The sequence below is a fragment of the Rhynchophorus ferrugineus genome, unplaced genomic scaffold (assembly GCF_030347505.1).
Source record: "Rhynchophorus ferrugineus isolate W39M unplaced genomic scaffold, kcgeb_rfMv2 rfM5, whole genome shotgun sequence".
In the NCBI taxonomy this organism is placed as follows: Eukaryota; Metazoa; Arthropoda; class Insecta; order Coleoptera; family Curculionidae; genus Rhynchophorus; species Rhynchophorus ferrugineus.
The window spans coordinates 27,020,302-27,040,634 of NW_027472584.1; the positions used below are offsets into that span (position 1 = coordinate 27,020,302).

The 20,333-nt window shown below is 30.4% G+C and overlaps 4 protein-coding genes across 6 annotated transcripts; 2 read left to right on the plus strand and 2 right to left on the minus strand.

Moving 5' to 3' along the window:
• The first annotated feature begins 1,222 nt into the window (after positions 1-1,222).
• Positions 1,223-3,959, plus strand: Nt5c (5' nucleotidase C). Of its 2 annotated transcripts, none has more exons than XM_076405950.1 (9): positions 1,223-1,509; positions 1,559-1,734; positions 2,072-2,299; positions 2,394-2,540; positions 2,599-2,756; positions 2,818-3,004; positions 3,061-3,201; positions 3,253-3,404; positions 3,456-3,959. In XM_076405950.1, the coding sequence occupies exons 1-9, from the start codon at positions 1,359-1,361 to the stop codon at positions 3,658-3,660; spliced, it is 1,545 nt and encodes a 514-aa protein (XP_076262065.1). In that variant the 5' UTR covers positions 1,223-1,358; the 3' UTR covers positions 3,661-3,959. The 2 variants fall into 2 exon arrangements, with proteins under 2 accessions (XP_076262065.1, XP_076262066.1); XM_076405951.1 differs by having other exon boundaries at positions 2,406-2,540.
• Positions 3,960-4,717: 758 nt separating this feature from the next.
• On the minus strand, positions 4,718-7,565 carry RhoGAP93B (MyTH4 and RhoGAP_KIAA1688 domain-containing protein RhoGAP93B). Of its 2 annotated transcripts, none has more exons than XM_076405701.1 (6): positions 7,324-7,565; positions 6,737-7,269; positions 6,257-6,367; positions 5,955-6,204; positions 5,575-5,893; positions 4,718-5,514 (listed from the first exon to the last, which is right to left on the minus strand). In XM_076405701.1, exons 1-6 carry the CDS (start codon positions 7,341-7,343, stop codon positions 4,798-4,800), a joined length of 1,950 nt encoding a protein of 649 aa, XP_076261816.1. In that variant the 5' UTR covers positions 7,344-7,565; the 3' UTR covers positions 4,718-4,797. The 2 variants fall into 2 exon arrangements, with proteins under 2 accessions (XP_076261816.1, XP_076261815.1); XM_076405700.1 differs by having other exon boundaries at positions 4,718-5,529; positions 7,324-7,563.
• A 145-nt stretch (positions 7,566-7,710) lies between these two features.
• On the plus strand, positions 7,711-10,722 carry LOC143197336 (inosine-5'-monophosphate dehydrogenase). Its single transcript, XM_076405702.1, has 9 exons — positions 7,711-7,871; positions 8,216-8,354; positions 8,411-8,459; positions 8,513-8,614; positions 8,675-9,338; positions 9,391-9,630; positions 9,689-9,845; positions 9,902-10,045; positions 10,109-10,722. Exons 2-9 carry the CDS (start codon positions 8,233-8,235, stop codon positions 10,212-10,214), a joined length of 1,584 nt encoding a protein of 527 aa, XP_076261817.1. The 5' UTR covers positions 7,711-7,871; positions 8,216-8,232; the 3' UTR covers positions 10,215-10,722.
• An 858-nt stretch (positions 10,723-11,580) lies between these two features.
• On the minus strand, positions 11,581-12,345 carry LOC143196952 (PBAN-type neuropeptides). The gene is made up of 3 exons (XM_076404923.1): positions 12,144-12,345; positions 11,885-12,086; positions 11,581-11,829 (listed from the first exon to the last, which is right to left on the minus strand). Exons 1-3 carry the CDS (start codon positions 12,225-12,227, stop codon positions 11,642-11,644), a joined length of 474 nt encoding a protein of 157 aa, XP_076261038.1. The 5' UTR covers positions 12,228-12,345; the 3' UTR covers positions 11,581-11,641.
• Positions 12,346-20,333: the final 7,988 nt, after the last annotated feature.

Here is a 20,333-nt window from a genome sequence, read left to right on the forward strand (position 1 = left end):
AGATACTTTCTTTTAGAGAAACATAAATTGGAAAAAGCAGTCGTTTGAATTAACTAGGGTGTTTCAGACAAAGGATTGTAAAATGGTAACAACCGCCCACAATGTGAAAGTGAAAACGAAAATGTAAATAATTTATTATTAATACAGTCGCTGATGACAAAGTAGCCTGTGAATCATCGTATTGTGAAAAAGGATATCAGCGAAATGATTGTTTTCTTCGCCTAAATATTTTCTTCAATTGAATCATCGAAAAACTTTCTAAAATAAACGATAAATGTTTTCCTATTTGCAAAGAATGAAAATTTACATACAAAGTCCAACAGGATCATATTCATTTTCACTGGTATTGTTCATTGTACCGATACCGATGTTTTACTACTAATTTGAATGGTACCTTGTTATAAACATGTGAAAGAGGAAATGTAAAGGATTACCGAAGTTTGGCTATCTATTCAATTATCAGTTTTAAATTTGTTAATCTCGTCGAAGGGTAGGAAATGAAAAGAAGGTGGGTCCCTAAATCCGGAGTAGTAAGGGGTAGCGAATTCCGAATGAAACCCTGCCTGACAAAACCACCTGTTTTGAACTGAGGGAAATCGCAATTTAAATTCCTGTATTAGATTGACGTGCTTGCCCCACGTTAAACTCCATTGCTGCGATAATTAACGATCAAATTTCAATTCACCTATTTTTGAGTAGTCTATGCAATATAAACACACCATTTGTTCATTTTTGTTTACTAAATACAAACGATTCACATAATAAATAAACTAAAACAGATTTATCAACAATAAATATTTGTTTAACACTATTTTTCCAATCTAATACATATTATACCTTTTATACAGGCAACTAATAATACACGTATTTGAATCACATTAATAAATTAATAAATTATTACCAAATTGTTACCTTGTCGGGTAAAAAAATTAAACAATTTCCAGTAAAGTCGGAATATCTATAAAGTCCTTATATTTTGACAAATTTTGTTAAAGATTTAGACAACATACAATACTTCAGTTGATAATTTAGTGTAATCTAAGCTCAGCTTAAAGAGAGGTATCAACTTTATTGAATTTTTAAAACGATAAAAATGTACAAAACTAACATTATTTTATATATTCGCAACATAATTATTAACTTTATAAGTTACAGTAATGTATATGAAACTTTTACTTTAAATGAATTAACGTAACAATATAACCAGATATTTACGATTTTGTTATTAACAGACGCAAGTTATGTCTATTTGATTACAAAATCCTCCAACAAATCTAACGAACTAACGCAGATTTACTGACAGGCAACTATAATAACCTTAATAGCGCTGTGTTGATTTATATCTAAGTAACTTTGTAATGTTCTTATGTAAAAAATTATGTAACAAGTGTCTTTTAAAAATCAATGGAAATTGTTTAAAAGGATTATTTTGTCGAGTTTTATATTCTCGTCATCATTCAACGCGCCGGTTAGAAGAGGCTTATAAACTAACAAAAACAAAATGCCAATGTAAGTAAAACGAAAGATTTATAAATGAAACGTAATTCGAATTTTTCAGCGAAGAAGTTACCTAGGGATGTTAATCCAAAAGCCGTATTTGCCTGTAATGAATTAGATCTGAAAGAAGTTAAAGTTTATGGTTTTGATTATGATTATACTCTAGCATGTTACAAGCCATCCTTAGAACATCTTTTATACAATTTAGGTAGACAAACATTAATTGAACAGTATAAGGTATGTTGAAACATTTTAACTCTAGTTGTTGTATTTTATGACACATCCTAATTGAAAAAAAACAATGTAAATAACAAATCCTTCAATTTACCAATTTAGGTAATAGGATAATTGTGTTGCTTCATTATTAAATCAAATATGTATAATTATAGTTCTAGAATGATAGTATACAACAGCTAGTTAAATTTAAATAGGTTTACTTGTTTTCAAAAATAGTAGCAATATAAATAACTTGAAAAATGTTTAACTGGAATACTTCCAAACTTTTTTCTCCTATGACAAGCATCACTTTTTATTTGATTATTAACTTAGGATAAAACAATACAAACTTTTGTAGTATCCAGCAGAAATATCAAAGCTAGAATATAAACCAAATTTTGCTGTTAGGGGTTTGCATTATGATATAGAAAAAGGAGTATTGTTGAAATTGGATTCTTTTTTACAAATACAGTTTGGTACTGTTTACAGAGGATTAACTCCATTATCCAATGAGGAAGTTCTTAATTTATATAAAAATAGAATCATTCCAATTGCCTATGTTGAAGGACACACCAAAAATGCTCAGGTAATATCTGAATTATGTTGATTAAATGCTTGGCTGCATTAATTGTTGAATTGGCTTGCATATTTGCTTAATTATGTATATGCTATCCTTATAGTTAATATTACAGGAGTCCCAGTCCAAAATGGTACAACTTGCAGATTTGTTTTCGGTACCAGAAATGGGCTTGTTATGTAATGTGGCTGATTATTTTGAAAAAAACCATATTGACTATCATCCAGAAATATTATTCAGAGACATTCAAGTAGGAAAACTTTGGTATATAAAGCAATGTTTAAAAATAAATTCTCATTTTATTTTAGAGTTCAATAAAAAATTCACATCCAGTTATGCATCAAATAGTGGGACAAAATGTACATGATTATATTGAGAGCAATGACAAAACAAGACCATTCTTTGATAAACTTGTTCATGCTGGAAAAAAACTATTCCTGGTTACCAATAGTCCATACCATTTTGTGTAATTACCTGTATATGCATTACATATCAGTTCTAAGGTTAATCTAATGGTTGTATTTTAGGAATAAGGGTATGGAATTACTTATAGGCCCAGATTGGAAGGATTATTTTGATGTTTTAATAGTACAGGCAAGAAAACCAAGATTTTTCACAGATGTTTCAAGACCTATTAGAGTATTTGATGAACAAAGTGGTACTCACATTTGGGACAGGGTAACTAAACTTGAAAAAGGAGTTATTTATTATGAGGTAAATCTATAGTGGCATATATCATCAAGTGGGCATTAATTTTATTTTATTTTCAGGGTACAGTGAAACAAATGCAAGAATTGACTGGCTGGAGAGGACATCAGGTTTTATATTTTGGCGATCATCCTTACAGTGATCTAGCTGATGTTACTTTGGAACATGGTTGGAGAACTGGTGCTATTATAACTGAACTAACTGTAAGCAATGAGCTAAAACATCAATAAAATATCTATTTAACGTTATTGTAGCATGAAATTGCAACTTTAAATGATCCAGAATTTAAGAAAAATGCAAACTGGTTACAAATGTTAACACAGTTAATTGAAGACCATCAAGATTGTGAAGATCCAGAGGAGCAAAAGATTTTAGCCAAATGGATGGCAGAAAGAGATAGATTGAGGTATTTTTTAATATTACTATAATGATAAGTGGGTTATTTGAATTTTTTTAGGAATGATATCAAATATGTTTTTAATAAACAATTTGGAAGTGTATTTAGAACTTATCACAACCCGACGTATTTTTCGAGAAGATTATTTAGATTTGCTGATATTTATACCTCAAATTTAACGAATTTGTTAAATTATTCAGTAAATCATACTTTTTATCCCAGAAGAGGTGTTATGCCTCACGAATATATATCATACTTTGTATAATGAACATATCATTAATACTAGGGACATTTTATTAAGAAATAATTTGTTTTAAGCGAATGTCAGTATCTCATGTTGTAATGACAATAAATTCTAGTGCCAATTTTACTCTTCTATGTATAGCATTGAAGAACCATATATTTGCCTTATTAAATTATTTATGATAATGTAACAAAAATTTATATACTCGAAATATTTCGTAGCTTTTTTCTGCCTGTATTATATCATTTTTATTTCTAATCAATAATAGAGATGATTTTCATGTATTTAAAAAATATAAAAATAAATATTGCCTTTAAAAATTTTGTTTTTATAATGTAAGAAAATTAAGACACATTTTTTAAAAACTTTTACAATATCTTGAGAATAATAAAATCTAGTTGACCATGCGAAACAAACATTAGTCTTTTACCTGTCACCGTGTGAGTTTGATTTAAAATGTAATTTTTTTAATAATCCTTTTAGTGTTACCGAAAAAATCTCAATATTTATTGCAAATATTGCCTTTAAGAATGTTATTTTTATAACGTAAGAAATCCAAGTCATATTTTTTAAAATTAAACGTTTACAATTTCCTTGGAAATAAAAAATCTAGTTAATCACGTAAAACACAGTAATTTACCTGTCACCGTGTCAGTTTCGTTTAAAATTTAATTTTTGAAATAATTCTCTTAGTGTGTTTCCGGAAAAATCTCAATTTTTATGTATTCAGTATTTATTGCAAATAATGCCTCTAAGAATTTTAATTTTATAACGTAAGAAAACTAAGACACATTTTATACATTAAACGTTTACAGTTTCCTCAGAATTAAAAAATCTATTTAATCATGTAAAACAAATGGTTTTTACCTGTCACCGTGTCAGGTTGGTTTGATTTTAAATGTACTATCTTAGCTCGGTTAGTTTTACAGAAACTTTAGCTCAACGTTTTTGTATTGAATTTGATAAAATGCCTTTTTTTAATGTAGCAAAACATAACATTGACATTATATTATCGTGTGGTACTATCTCAGACGACCATGATCTTTTCAGTGAACTGGTTAAAATATAAAGACAAATAAACACGTGACGAATATCTATTATTTATATAAAAAAAAAAGTTACAATAAGTGGTATAAATGTACAATGAAAAATTTGAGGTCAGATCATATCTCGAACACATTCTGTATCAAGGTCCTGTATGAGACAACGCAAGAAAGCCATCTCTTTACGGGCATTGTCGAACATGGTCCTGGGATCACTAGCCATGCACCGTAAACAGTTGGGTGCGAAAACCATCGCTAAATTCGAGGCGTCCATTTTGGTGTGCTGTATTACTTCTGGTTTGTTGAAGGTCTGTAAAAATCTTATTAAATAGCATAACACTAGTTTATGTAAAGTGGGCAAACGAAGAACTAAATTACATGCTCGGCGAGAAGTCATAGGTTCGGCTACGCATTCCGCGTATAGTGAGTCAGGAATCAGAGGTTCATACAATTCTCTCAGCCATAACTTGAGTAAATTAGCTGGAACATGTGCATCACTCGGTTCACACAATTCCCACTGATCCATCTGCCCTTTCAGCTTATTTACTTCGTCTACATCGGCAGACACACGAAATATCCCCTCGGTTTGTAACCCATTATGCTTTAAAACTTGCATGGAAAGCTCTACTTGAGGCCAGGGAAGTCTTCTGTTCGGCCAGCGGCTAGATTGAAGTTGCATCACTTCACATAAAGTGTTGCCAAACAGACTGGCCTGAAATATTTGTTTCTTAGCCGATTCTATGTCGTCCAATTGCGGCCTCCTTGCCGTCCTTTTCCCTCCCGCTCCTATTCTTTCTAATCGTTGACAAGCTACAGTGGCATAATGATTAACCTGTTGATTTTCAAACTTAAAATAAACTAAAACGAAATGTACGATGGGATGGTTTCTTACTTGAACATGTATAGGCCATCTATTTACATCCGGAAAAACGCGAGAAAAGGTAGGATCTCTATGTCTATTCAGGTACCCCAGCAAAGCAGGTTGAAACACAGGACTAGGTGGAATGAAGGCTAGCGCGATAGTTAGCAATTCCCAACCTTTTAATAAAGATTCCCTTATAGGATTTTCGGTTGTTTGTTTACATAATTGCACAAACAGCTCATCCCTTAACAATGACTGCACATGAGCAGTTCCTAGAATATCCATTAAAAGTGATTTGATCGTCATTCCTGGTCTAGCCTTTCTATCACCCATATACATTTGAACTTGCCTAAATTAACATTAATGTTAAAGCCCAAAACTACACCAAATTATATTTTACATATACCTACCTAAACATCTCCAGTGCTTGTTTATATACAGGTTTGCTTGATGCAAGCAAAGGTCTTTGCAAACTCCTCTGAGTCCAACTAAGCAGGTCTCTGACACTTGCTTTCCTTCGAAAGAAGCCTCTGCCACCAAGATTCAGATTATCGGCTGCAAATTTTTCCATATCAGCTTCCCTTTCTGGCTGCAAAGGAGGCTCGGCAAGAGGTTTTAGTAATGGTACTGGGGGACATTCTCTTTCTCTGTCTCTAGGTTCTGGAAGTATTCTATTAATTCTAATATTCTACATAAATGTAAACTTACTTACCAGTACTAACTCCAGTAGGCAGATTTAAATATTCTACAGGTCTATGTGATAATCTGTGAGGTAAGTAGCTGCCCTCTGATTGATCTGAATCTTCATTATCAGGTTCATGACCTATGGAAGAATAAATAAATATAAAATAAACCACATGAAATTCTTATCATATACATGATTTAAAATAATTTATAAAATAAGACAAACGCCACATTTCTTTGTCTTCTATTTCTATTGATTTGTCATAATTTAAATAGATAAAAACACCAATTATTATAAATTCAACTTACTATCAACAATATCCGCAATGTTAGTAATACAAATAATAAAAATAGAAGTATTTACAGTACCTTAATTGACATATCAGCAGAATCTTATAAAAGGCCTTTGGGCAAATGTGCAGTACGAATGCATGCAGTAAAAAATCTAGGATAAAACGAGCACTTCCTCTAATCCAACTAAATAGGTCAAACATATTAATAAACATACCGGTAAGGGATTCACTTCCACTATCAGAATGATCACTATCAGATTCTCTGCTGTTATTGAGCAGAAAATGTTCTAAAGGTAGCAAACGAGAATCATTCCAGTTCGAATATAAAGGTGCCTCTGCCCCTCTTTGGCTAAAACTACTGCTTCTACACAAATCACTGGGTTTACGACGTAGTTGAGGAGTACTAGCAGACAGACTTAAGGCTTGTCCTCTTTCAACATGATGGCCTGTCTGTGTAGACTGATTACTAGTTGCTGCAGGGCTACAGTCCGTGTTATGTTTTAAAGTTTGCAATTTGGCTAAAGGAATAATGTCGCAATTTGTGGGCTTATGCCATACTGTTCTTTGTGATGTAGCATTATAGTAATAAAATCTTGCAGTATTTTGATCAAATAACTCCCACCATTGGTTTGAATCTGTTCGTTTCACAGGTACACCTTCTGGAGGATCCCATACACATTCCCCTGTAGCCAAATTGGCATACATGTGCTCCTGAGTCTTGGGCTCTATTATTTCTACCCATTCCACCCTTAAAAATATATTTTTTTAAGTGGGGTGTGACTAAGAAATATTGATTGAATACCTGTATGAATTTGAAGCCATTTTTTACATCGTCCTTTAAAACCCGAGCACTAACTCTTTTGATATGTTAAAACAAGATTCTTATACTCTTTATTGTCAACGTAACCCTCAATCATGGTTGATACGACTGAGGAAACCTTATAAAACGATAATAAAAAATAAATATTTCTGCGAAAACAGACTATTTAGAGAGCGCCATTGTTTATTAAATTGCCAACATTAGAGACTGTCACAAATGTCAATGTGATACGGAACACTTAAACTTGGCCATCTACACGCCAACACTGAAAGCTAGAACGTATCAAAAAGTTTTCTACCCATGTCAAAATATTTCTAATAAAATAGTTTGTGGGTTTGGCACTAGGTGATTGAGTACCTTTTATTTTTCTCCTTATTTTCCACTAGTGTCAATTGGAGCACGTTTTTCAGATATAATTCAGTATATTATTTTTAAATTTATTGTCCGGTTTTTTTTATTGTTTCCTTGAAGCTAACCTAACTAAATTTGCACGTGTGTAGCGGTATATACTAACTGTATAAACTTTACATGTAAGTAGCTAAATATTTGAAATTACATTTGATTAATAGAAACCAAGTGTTTTATTAGTCTAATTTAAACTACCCCTTAATAATGAAATGTCATACAAATTGCTTTATGTCAAGACATTTAAGTAAATATCATTATCGTCTATAAAACCTAATCTATGGTGTTAAATTATCACCATAAGACATGCCATCAGTTATTTTTAATTGTATCTTTCTATAATAATTTTGTATTCTGTATATTTGGCATGCCACTCTAACAGTGTTTTTAATGATATATTTTTTTGAGTATTTGATATTATTCTGCAGTTGTTACGTATTATATCTTACATTTAATATAACATTTACAGATATTTTATAATTTATTATGGCTGCTAATGTACCTCAAATTACATTGCAATCAGAATTATCTGATTCTGAAGATGATTCTCTTGTTGATGGTCTATCAGCTAGAGAGATGATTGGAAAAGAAAATGGACTTACATATAAGTGAGCAACATTTTTGATTCAGGTCTTTAACAGTTTCTAAATATTCTTGGTTTTAGTGATTTCATAATTCTACCAGGGTATATAGACTTTCCCACTGATCAAGTTGTAAGTATTGTATATGTATACTTAGTTTAAAATTTTCATAAATAAAGTTTTAGGAATTGGCAAGCCGTTTAACAAAAAAAATTACTTTAAAATCACCATTGGTATCATCACCTATGGATACTGTAACTGAAGCAGATATGGCTATTGCTATGGCAGTAAGTGTTCTTTTTCCATTAACAATAAGGCAATTGGATAACTTTTAATGTTTTTAATAGTTATGTGGTGGCATTGGAATTATTCATCATAATTGTTCACTTACATATCAAGCAAATGAAGTAATGAAAGTAAAAAAGTACAAACATGGGTTTATTCACGATCCTGTTGTTTTGAGCCCTAATCATACAGTGTCTGATGTATTTGCTGTTAAAAAAGAGCATGGTTTTTGTGGTGTACCAATAACAGAAAATGGCAGACTTGGTGGTAAACTAGTAGGAATAGTGACTAGTCGTGATATAGATTTTTTGGAGGATAAGGACTTGACAAATATTAAATTAGAATCAATTATGACGAAGTTAGAAAATTTAGTTACTGCTCATTCAGGGGTAACATTGACGGAGGCTAATGATATTCTAGAAAAAAGCAAGAAGGGAAAATTACCAATTATAAATAATCAGGGAAATCTCATAGCACTAATATCGAGAACTGACTTAAAGAAAGCTAGAAGCTATCCACTTTCTTCTAAAGATGATAATAAACAACTTATTGTTGGAGCTGCAATTGGAACTAGAGAAGAGGATAAACAAAGATTGGCTGCATTGGTTCAAGCAGGTGTTGATGTGGTAGTCTTAGATTCTTCCCAAGGATATTCAATATATCAAATTAAAATGATTAAGTTTATTAAAAAAACTTATCCAAATCTGGAGGTGATAGCTGGAAATGGTTAGTTATTTTTTTGTGTGTTTTTAAAAATTATTTATCATTTTATTTTCAGTTGTAACAAGACAACAAGCTAGTACTCTCATTAAAGCGGGTGCTGATGGTTTGAGAGTAGGAATGGGGAGTGGCAGTATATGTATCACACAAGAAGTAATGGCTGTTGGTCGCCCTCAAGCCACAGCTGTTTTTAAAGTATCTGACTTCGCGAAAAAACATGGTGTTCCCGTTATAGCTGATGGTGGAATTCAATCTATTGGACATATAATCAAAGCATTATCTCTTGGAGCATCCACAGGTACTTTTCTTTGTAGTCTTTAATGTGTTCAGTTGACATTTTGAGTATATTATTTCAGTAATGATGGGTTCTTTATTGGCTGGAACTTCTGAAGCTCCAGGAGAATACTTTTTCTCAGATGGTGTGCGATTGAAAAAATATCGAGGTATGGGGAGTATTGAAGCTATGGATAGAAAAGATGCTACTGGATCAGCTATGAATAGATACTTTCATAGGTAATGCCACTGTTTATGGGTTTTAAACAAAAAAAACTATTAATTTGTTTTTCCAGTGATATGGATAAACTGAAAGTAGCTCAGGGTGTAAGTGGCAGTATTGTAGACAAAGGATCTGTGTTAAGATTCGTTCCATATTTATTGTGTGGTATTAGACATGGATGCCAAGACATTGGTGTCAATTCGCTAGAGCTTTTAAGGTAACCATCATATTAAGCAAAACCAGTAATAGTTCTACATTGTCATTACTTTTAATTTTACAGAAGTAGGATGTACCTTGGACAAGTTCGGTTTGAATTAAGATCACATTCGGCTCAGTTGGAAGGAAATGTTCATAGTTTATTTTCATATGAAAAAAGACTATTTTAACTGTTTTATGTTAAATTATTCTATATAGGATGTCTCAAGAGCACTTAATTTACAGAAACTTAGTAATCACTTATAGATCTTATTAATGTGAATCTCATTCCCTCCTTAGTAGATTATATTTATGAATTAGTTATTTATTGATATAATGGGACATCCTGTATTCTGTACTTAATTAAACCTGTTGTATTAATGAGTCATTTTAAAATGTTTTTCACTTATGTGATTTTAGCTTAGGATTTTTTAAAGTTGTTTATATTCTCATATTTTAATTGCAAAATGTCTTAGATAAAGTATATCACATAAAATTGTATTATCCATTCGTGTGACTTTAGTGCTTCTTTTTTTACTGCATTTATTGGTGATGGATTGATACCCCTTATATTTGTATAAATACAATTTACAAAAGATCTTGATAACCAAGGCAAAAGAAATTTATTTTCAGACCAACAGTTGATATATATATATTCATAATTAAAGTAATTATACCTATATTAAATGTATAACAAAAGCTTTGAACTTTATTTTTCCCTTATCCGTTTAATCAATCAACTTGGACATCATTAATAAATACATCTGATCTAACTCACCCTGTCATCGCTAGGCACGTCATTTTATAATTTGGTCACATCACAAACATCGAAATCAATGCTAAGCGAAAAATTGATGATAAGTTAAAACTTTTGAATTTATTGGCGTGACATAAATGCAATAGGCAACATAAGAAACATAAACTTGATAATTAATGGTCACTAGATATCGTGATTGCATTTTTAGTTATAGGATAGTTATATTTCCTTGATAAGACCGAAGATGGACAAGAAAATGTAAATATTTATCAGTGTTGCCGTATTTAAAACATATTTGCGGCACTCATTAAGGATGTGTTTCATGGTCATTGGAAATTTGCAAACGTTTTGTTTGATTTATTGTACTTTTGAATTTATACCGGGATTAAAAAAATTAACACATCATCAGAAGAACAATCATACGGAAGCCTAAAAGCCTGTCAACTTGACTATAACGATTCAACTGCTTATTCCCATCGCCAATTAACCAAAACGAAATGAAATAACTTGGAAAATCTTACATTTCAAATTTTTAAAACTCATTACAGAAATCTGTAATCACAAACCTTTATTTTGACGAATGCGACGGGTTAAAAGAAATAGTTCTCGAGAAATACTCTAGGTTAATATTCAAGTGTTTATTAGCGGAACTATATAAACACGCAGTGAAAACAGCTTGTATATTTTTATTAGAATTTAATAACATATTAAACGTGTGTATTTTAAGATGGAATAAATTTTATTTATGTACTAAAATAATAGTCTAATCTTATGTACTGGTTGGGTAATAAAAAAAAATGTTTTCCTTGTCCCAAAGCCGTTATTTAATTAGTGAATTGCAAATAAGGCGTTTCAAATACATTACAAATAGACCATACCGTCATCTCTACCTAGACGTGGAGAATATTGATTCTTAAGCCGTCTCCCTAGTCTTGGAGAAAATGGAGGGGATCTCTCGATGACGCCTTCATCGTCGGATAGATGAGATTCCTCCAAATTACGACCAAGGCGTGGTGTAAAGTTATGTGTATGGCTTCTTTTATCCAAATCTAAAGAGAAACTAATGAAAACAGAATGTGGCCCGTATAGATTGAGTTTTTTAACCGTTGCTTTCTTCGACGGTTGTCAATGTCCAAGGATAATCCTCGACCAGACCTTGGGATTCCAGAGTTTCTAGTAGCTCGATTAATTTTTCCACGTCCTGTTTTTCTAGGCGTTTTTTTCGATGAATTTTCGGTCTGAACAACATGGAAGATTCTTTGTCTTGATCCGGTTTAAAACTATTCAAATCTAGATTGTTCTCGAACTAAAATGTATCCAGTCCTGTATTAGTAACTGTAAGATATATACATTAAGTACTTACGTTGGTTGTTAATGAACATGTTGAGAGATTAAAAAATACAGCACAAAATACAATACAACTTAACAACGTTAAAGTGCTAGTCATGGTGGTGGCAAATTTTGAATGTGGAAAACCCAGTGATAGATTTTCCTTTTATAGCAGAATGGAAACAAGAGTAAACTCTAGGGAGTCCTTGGCGATAACAACCCCCGCTGATTGAAAATCTCGGATTAACAACCGTTTGATATAATGACAAATTAAAGGAAATTACGACAGCTACGAAATTAGACGTTAGTTTAGAGACAAACATCGTTTAAAACGCGTGAAAATACATCAGTGATGTATAAAAATATGAAGACAGCTAGTGTCAATTTAATACGATAACGGCATAAATGTTTAGTCAAAGGTACGTAGATTAATTTGTTACATACTGTTATAAATTATTATAATACCCAAAAAGCACTAAACATAGTTTTAAAAATGATGAAAATTAATTTCTTTTATATCTCAAGTAAAAATGATTCAATTATTTAAAACAGACATAATTATTTATAGTAGTATTTAATGAAATTATAATTTTCAACTCTGAAATTCACTTTTTATCAATATTTATGTTTAAGCAATTCGTTTAAGTCGTTTAGATCATCTCATAAACGAAATGTTCCTACTAAAAATTCATTTAGAATATTACTGTGGACGAGCCTTCTGGTTTCTATCCAAGATATGTACTCTGACGTGTGCTAGAAAGGGAAAATTCATTATATTCCAGCTTCCGATTTGATGCTTCTATTTACATTATTATGTTCCCGTTCCTTCCACTTTTTTCTTGTAAAAATGATTATTTTTTTCTTGGTAACGTATTATTGATTTTTATCAAGATGTTATTGTTAAGTAATTAATTTATATAGTGTTAATTCTATTTTATTATTTGAATAAAATCTGTAACAAATATACACAATATAAAACTTGAATTAGTTTATTAAAATACCTTCTGTCATAAAGCGTCTTTTATTTTATATGATTTGAAATTCTAAGTGAATCAATTTTTGTTGTTATTGTTTTATTAAAAAATACCAAATATATTATACATTTTTGGTTAGATTTATTGTAAAATAAAATTATTTGAAAAACAATTGAACCGACTTACAACCGAAAATAAATAAGGAACTCCCTAAAAAGTAAAAAATAATTAAACTTAGATTTTTAACACAAAAAAACATTTTAATACAAAATATGTACACAATAATCATTGTAATAACTAAATAAAAATAAACAAAAACCTTTTTAACCTATCTACTGCACGTATTTAATATTCTACTATATAACAGGTCAATTGAAAAGTTCCCGGCCTACCATGGTAACACAAATTTATCGCTTCAAATCGCTTCAAAGGTAATACACTGATTATAGCGACCCTCCAACTTTTCGATACCATTTTTGTAGTACGATTTGTCCTTGCATCAAAATAGGTCTGTTTCACCTCTTCATTCGACGAAAATTTCATTGTTTTCAGATCTGAGAACAGGAAATAGTCGCTGAGGGTCAGATCTGGAGAATACGGTGGATGAGGAAGCAATTCGAAGCCCAATCCATTGATTTTTGCCATCGTTTTCACTGACTTGTGATACGGTGCATTGTCTTGGTGAAGCAGAACTTTCTTTTTCTTCAAATGCGGCCGTTTTTCGACGATTTCGTCTTTCAAACGATGCGATAACGTTATGTAATAGTTGCTGTTGATGGTCCTTCCTTTTTCAAGGTAGTCAATTCCATGTGCATCCCAAAATACAGACGCCATAACCGTGCCAGCCGATTGTTGCGTTTTCCCACTATTTGGAGCGGGTTCATCGTGTGCAATCAACTCGGATGACTGTCGATGGAGCCATGTTTCATCCATTGTCACATAACGACGCAAGAACTCGAGTTTATTATGCTTGATCATATTCAAACTGCTCCGAATCATCAACTTGTCGTGGTTTTTGGTCAAAAGTGAGCTCGCGCAGCACCCACTTTACACAGAGCTTTCTCATACCCAAATATTCTTGAATTATATGATGTACAGGTTCAGTTGATATTTTTAGAGTATCTGCTATTTCATTCAATTTCAATTTACGGTTATTCAAAATCACTTTGTGTTTTTTTTAATGATTTCGTCGGTAACAACTTCTACAGTCTTCGGTGCTCATTTCACCACGTCTAAACTTAGCATACCAATTCTTGATAGTTGATTTTCCTGGGGTACTGTCCGGAAACTCGGCATCAGGCCAAGTTTTTGCTTCAACTGTATTTTTTTCCCTTCAAAAAGTAATATTTTATCAACACGCGAAATTCCTTTTTATCCATTTTTTTCACAATAACAAAAGTTGCTTCACTCAAAATGCTATAATTCACAAACTAATGATCCGACAGCTGTCAAATTTATACATGCATCTTTTGAGGGTTAGGGCTAACTAAAAAACATTTGGATTTAATTCTAGTAGCGCCATCTATGTGTCAAGCCGGGAACTTTTCAATTGACCTGTTATATAACTTCAAAGTTACAATTAGTTTTTTGTACGACCCCATAATATTTAAAGAAAATTCCTCTACTACTAACAGTTGAGGAGTTACGTCGTCCATCACATCAGCTCAGCATTAACATTATACACAGATATCTGAATATTTTATATAAAAAGATACGTGAAAACATTGTACGTGCCTTTGAAATTATAGTATCCCCCCTCCCCTTCACCCCATCTTATCCTGACTTGGTTCCAATGGGATCACCTCGGAAGGGCACTTCTTCGAATAAAAAAATAATTTTGAAAGTCGGTCCACAATTGATGGAGAAATCGGTGAACATACATAAAAAAAACATATACAGTCGAACATAGAACCTCCTCCATTTTTTAAGCCCGTTAATAAAAAAAGTATTCAGTTTTCTGCCTTTGTTATTAAAAATATTGTCTTTATAAGAATATTTGTTATGTCAAATATTAATTGCTGATGCTTTTTATTAGAAGGCGGTTTTTTTCATCAGGTTTGTTTATATTATTCTCGTACTAAAAACTAGATACTATATTTTAAAATATTACTTCCATTTATTGTGGAATGATGAACAGCTGCATCATTTTCCTTTTCTCCGTTATTCAAATTATGTTGAAAGTCTAGGAAAAATATTTGTATATATTCCTATAAATACTATACACCACTCTAATAAAATTATAGTAGATAATATTCATATTATCATCACTGCGGTCTGACTGAACCGTTAATTCTAACTGCGTGGGTTAACTTCGAATTTAATTAAAACTGTAGTTACCTGTGACCACAGACACACATAAAATAACAATATACAAGTTTCAAATAATATTATTTTTTCGGGTACATAACATTTTCTTTTTTTGACTGTCAAGATTGCATACAATCAAAAACGACAAAAGTTCCTTTCTCGTGAGTGTTGCCGCTAGAGCAAATAAATAAACCATCAGGGAAGACATTAAAGGTGTTAGGTGATATTAACAAGAAGCTTACCTACAGCTTCGGGCTGAAAATTAAGCGCTCCTTCTTTTTGCAACAAACACAAGCGTGTCAGCGTTTCATAAATATTTACAGCGGTAATAACAAAATATCCAGTGAATCTTTCCGAGGCATTTTTTAAAACGCCATCCGATGAACAAGTGTTGATGTTCGATGGGTTAATATAAAAATGGCCACTTGAAGCTTTTTTTAATTTATCATAGTAAAATTAGATTTAATAGCTTTTTAAAATACGTATTACATATGTTTGGTTTTTTTATTATATTTGTTATAAGTTATTGTAATTTTCATGTCAATAATTGTTAAACTAAATAGGATTTTTGGTTCTATATCCCTGACTTTGTATTACAAACATATATTCAAAGGATCATTAAAGGTATTATTAATTTTTCGATATTTGTGATAATTTTAATCAAAAATCTAGTTTTTTTACATTGTCCATATATATTCTACTCAGGTGTTGTATTTCTCTTGTCATTAATTGCCAAACTAAATAGGATTTTTGGTTCTACATCCCTGACTTTGTATTAAAAACATATATTCAAAGGATCATTAAAGGTATTATTAATTTTTCGATATTTGTGATAATTTTAATAAAAAATCTAGTTTTTTTACATTGTCAATATATCTTCTACACAGGTGTTGTATTTCTGTAAATAGGATTTTTGGTTCTACATCCCTGACTTTGTATTAAAAACATATATTCAAAGGATCATTAAAGGTATTATTAATTTTTCGATATTTGTGATAATTTTAATCAAAAATCTAGTTTTTTTACATTGTCCATATATATTCTACCCAGGTGTTGTATTTCTCTTGTCATTAATTGCCAAACTAAATAGGATTTTTGGTTCTACATCCCTGACTTTGTATTAAAAACATATATTCAAAGGATCATTAAAGGTATTATTAATTTTTCGATATTTGTGATAATTTTAATAAAAAATCTAGTTTTTTTACATTGTCAATATATCTTCTACACAGGTGTTGTATTTCTGTAAATAGGATTTTTGGTTCTACATCCCTGACTTTGTATTAAAAACATATATTCAAAGGATCATTAAAGGTATTATTAATTTTTCGATATTTGTGATAATTTTAATCAAAAATCTAGTTTTTTTACATTGTCAATATATCTTCTACACAGGTGTTGTATTTCTGTAAATAGGATTTTTGGTTCTACATCCCTGACTTTGTATTACAAACATATATTCAAAGGATCATTAAAGGTATTATTAATTTTTCGATATTTGTGATAATTTTAATCAAAAATCTAGTTTTTTTACATTGTCAATATATCTTCTACACAGGTGTTGTATTTCTGTAAATAGGATTTTTGGTTCTACATCCCTGACTTTGTATTAAAAACATATATTCAAAGGATCATTAAAGGTATTATTAATTTTTCGATATTTGTGATAATTTTAATCAAAAATCTAGTTTTTTTACATTGTCAATATATCTTCTACACAGGTGTTGTATTTCTGTAAATAGGATTTTTGGTTCTACATCCCTGACTTTGTATTACAAACATATATTCAAAGGATCATTAAAGGTATTATTAATTTTTCGATATTTGTGATAATTTTAATCAAAAATCTAGTTTTTTTACATTGTCAATATATCTTCTACACAGGTGTTGTATTTCTGTAAATAGGATTTTTGGTTCTACATCCCTGACTTTGTATTACAAACATATATTCAAAGGATCATTAAAGGTATTATTAATTTTTCGATATTTGTGATAATTTTAATCAAAAATCTAGTTTTTTTACATTGTCAATATATCTTCTACACAGGTGTTGTATTTCTGTAAATAGGATTTTTGGTTCTACATCCCTGACTTTGTATTACAAACATATATTCAAAGGATCATTAAAGGTATTATTAATTTTTCGATATTTGTGATAATTTTAATCAAAAATCTAGTTTTTTTACATTGTCAATATATCTTCTACACAGGTGTTGTATTTCTGTAAATAGGATTTTTGGTTCTACATCCCTGACTTTGTATTACAAACATATATTCAAAGGATCATTAAAGGTATTATTAATTTTTCGATATTTGTGATAATTTTAATCAAAAATCTAGTTTTTTTACATTGTCAATATATCTTCTACACAGGTGTTGTATTTCTGTAAATAGGATTTTTGGTTCTACATCCCTGACTTTGTATTAAAAACATATATTCAAAGGATCATTAAAGGTATTATTAATTTTTCGATATTTGTGATAATTTTAATCAAAAATCTAGTTTTTTTACATTGTCAATATATCTTCTACACAGGTGTTGTATTTCTGTAAATAGGATTTTTGGTTCTACATCCCTGACTTTGTATTACAAACATATATTCAAAGGATCATTAAAGGTATTATTAATTTTTCGATATTTGTGATAATTTTAATCAAAAATCTAGTTTTTTTACATTGTCAATATATCTTCTACACAGGTGTTGTATTTCTGTAAATAGGATTTTTGGTTCTACATCCCTGACTTTGTATTACAAACATATATTCAAAGGATCATTAAAGGTATTATTAATTTTTCGATATTTGTGATAATTTTAATCAAAAATCTAGTTTTTTTACATTGTCAATATATCTTCTACACAGGTGTTGTATTTCTGTAAATAGGATTTTTGGTTCTACATCCCTGACTTTGTATTACAAACATATATTCAAAGGATCATTAAAGGTATTATTAATTTTTCGATATTTGTGATAATTTTAATCAAAAATCTAGTTTTTTTACATTGTCAATATATCTTCTACACAGGTGTTGTATTTCTGTAAATAGGATTTTTGGTTCTACATCCCTGACTTTGTATTACAAACATATATTCAAAGGATCATTAAAGGTATTATTAATTTTTCGATATTTGTGATAATTTTAATCAAAAATCTAGTTTTTTTACATTGTCAATATATCTTCTACACAGGTGTTGTATTTCTGTAAATAGGATTTTTGGTTCTACATCCCTGACTTTGTATTAAAAACATATATTCAAAGGATCATTAAAGGTATTATTAATTTTTCGATATTTGTGATAATTTTAATCAAAAATCTAGTTTTTTTACATTGTCCATATATATTCTACCCAGGTGTTGTATTTCTCTTGTCATTAATTGCCAAACTAAATAGGATTTTTGGTTCTACATCCCTGACTTTGTATTAAAAACATATATTCAAAGGATCATTAAATGTATTATTAATTTTTCGATATTAGTGATAATTTGAATTATAAATCTAGTTTTTTTATATTGTCAATATATATTCTACACAGGTGTTATATGATTACAACTATATATGATTTTTGGTTCTATATCCCTGACTAATTAAAAATATGCTTTTAGCGATTAATAGAGACTAATATGCTTTTTTTAATATAGGTAAAAAATGAAAGAATGTTTCAACAAAAAAAAGTGACTACTTTATTGGAATTAACATATGTTGTGAAGTAGGGCTATAAATTAGTAGGTGGCGCCAAGTCTGACAAACAGGTTAATATATCGATACGCCCTTTCAACTGTATAGTAAACTTTTACTGGTAAGGGCATAGATCTTCTTTTGTTACAGATGTCAACATATTAGACAAAATTTGATCCTTGGGTTGTAACCTACGACTATTGACCAGACAGGATGTTATTCAACCATTGTGTCCGTCTGACGTTTTCAATATCGTCGTACTTACCTAAATAAAGAGGATATTTAATTTTATGAAATGCAAATGGTATGTTAGAAATAAATGAATCCTCAAAGAAACCAAATTTAATGCGTGTTTTACGTTAAAGTAATCATTAACCCTTTCGTAAATTGTTTTAACGGTTCAGCACATTTGAGTCATTAAAATGTTTGCATATTTTGTGTTTTGGCGATCGAAAAAAATAATATTCTGATAGATATTTAATTTTCTATTCAATGACTGTTTAAAACCTGTTAAAACACCCTTCCTCTGTTGTTCGGTACATTAAAGTTTAACATTAGAAGAGAATTCAGTTCGAATACACCTTAAATACATTATTGTCATCAATCTGAAGGAACATGTGAATATAATTAGAATGACAATTAAGTCGCAACGTAAGATATATGTGAATGCGTGGAGTTTTTTACAGTTTAAGAATATCGGCGGACAGAATAACAACTAGTCAAACTTAAAAACGCCTTATATATAAAATTATTGTTTCTTTTTTTTATTGGAAATGTTTTATATTTGACAGGCGATGAGTATACGAGTCTGAAAATAAAATCTAGAGACTGTTATGTTCACCGCAGAAAAACAATGACAATTCTTAGAAATCTGACTTTCAAAAGAATATTTTTTTGCCTCCGTGTGGTTTATAAGTTGACCAGCTTATTTTAAGGTCAGGTTAAAGATTGGCGCCGAGCATACACACATGTTTTAAGAGTTCCCACATTCTAAAACACCACTTGAAAAGCCTAGATAAATGGTACTTTAATAAAACAGAAAGTACGGTAATTCTCTTATCTTGTTCTTAAAAGCTTTTTGATTTACTCGGTTTGCCATGCTAAAATTACCAACAAGGAAAAAAGCTGACCGAAAAATGTTTGCTCTTTATTTTATCGCCATTATCATTTAAATTATGGATGCCATTTAATCCTGACTCTTTTTTGATATGTTCCATTTATATTCATTAAAATAATATATGCATTATTATCCTTATTTATTAATGGT

What these genes read in the sequence shown, in the direction of transcription:
- Nt5c (XM_076405950.1), top strand. Translation starts at nt 1,359, where the DNA reads ATGTTCTTATGTAAAAAATTATGTAACAAGTGTCTTTTAAAAATCAAT. An exon ending in AACAAAAACAAAATGCCAAT is followed by an intron (nt 1,510 to 1,558) that starts GTAAGTAAAACG and finishes CGAATTTTTCAG; the next exon opens with CGAAGAAGTTACCTAGGGAT. An exon ending in CATTAATTGAACAGTATAAG is followed by an intron (nt 1,735 to 2,071) that starts GTATGTTGAAAC and finishes AAACTTTTGTAG; the next exon opens with TATCCAGCAGAAATATCAAA.
- RhoGAP93B (XM_076405700.1), bottom strand. Translation starts at nt 7,343, where the DNA reads ATGGCTTCAAATTCATACAG. An exon ending in GCCTACTGGAGTTAGTACTG is followed by an intron (nt 6,205 to 6,256) that starts GTAAGTAAGTTT and finishes GAATACTTCCAG; the next exon opens with AACCTAGAGACAGAGAAAGA. An exon ending in CAAGCACTGGAGATGTTTAG is followed by an intron (nt 5,894 to 5,954) that starts GTAGGTATATGT and finishes ATGTTAATTTAG; the next exon opens with GCAAGTTCAAATGTATATGG.
- LOC143197336 (XM_076405702.1), top strand. Translation starts at nt 8,233, where the DNA reads ATGGCTGCTAATGTACCTCAAATTACATTGCAATCAGAATTATCTGAT. An exon ending in ATATGGCTATTGCTATGGCA is followed by an intron (nt 8,615 to 8,674) that starts GTAAGTGTTCTT and finishes TGTTTTTAATAG; the next exon opens with TTATGTGGTGGCATTGGAAT. An exon ending in AATTCGCTAGAGCTTTTAAG is followed by an intron (nt 10,046 to 10,108) that starts GTAACCATCATA and finishes TTAATTTTACAG; the next exon opens with AAGTAGGATGTACCTTGGAC.
- LOC143196952 (XM_076404923.1), bottom strand. Translation starts at nt 12,227, where the DNA reads ATGACTAGCACTTTAACGTTGTTAAGTTGTATTGTATTTTGTGCTGTA. An exon ending in CATGTTCATTAACAACCAAC is followed by an intron (nt 12,087 to 12,143) that starts GTAAGTACTTAA and finishes GATACATTTTAG; the next exon opens with TTCGAGAACAATCTAGATTT. An exon ending in AACCGTCGAAGAAAGCAACG is followed by an intron (nt 11,830 to 11,884) that starts GTTAAAAAACTC and finishes GTTTCTCTTTAG; the next exon opens with ATTTGGATAAAAGAAGCCAT.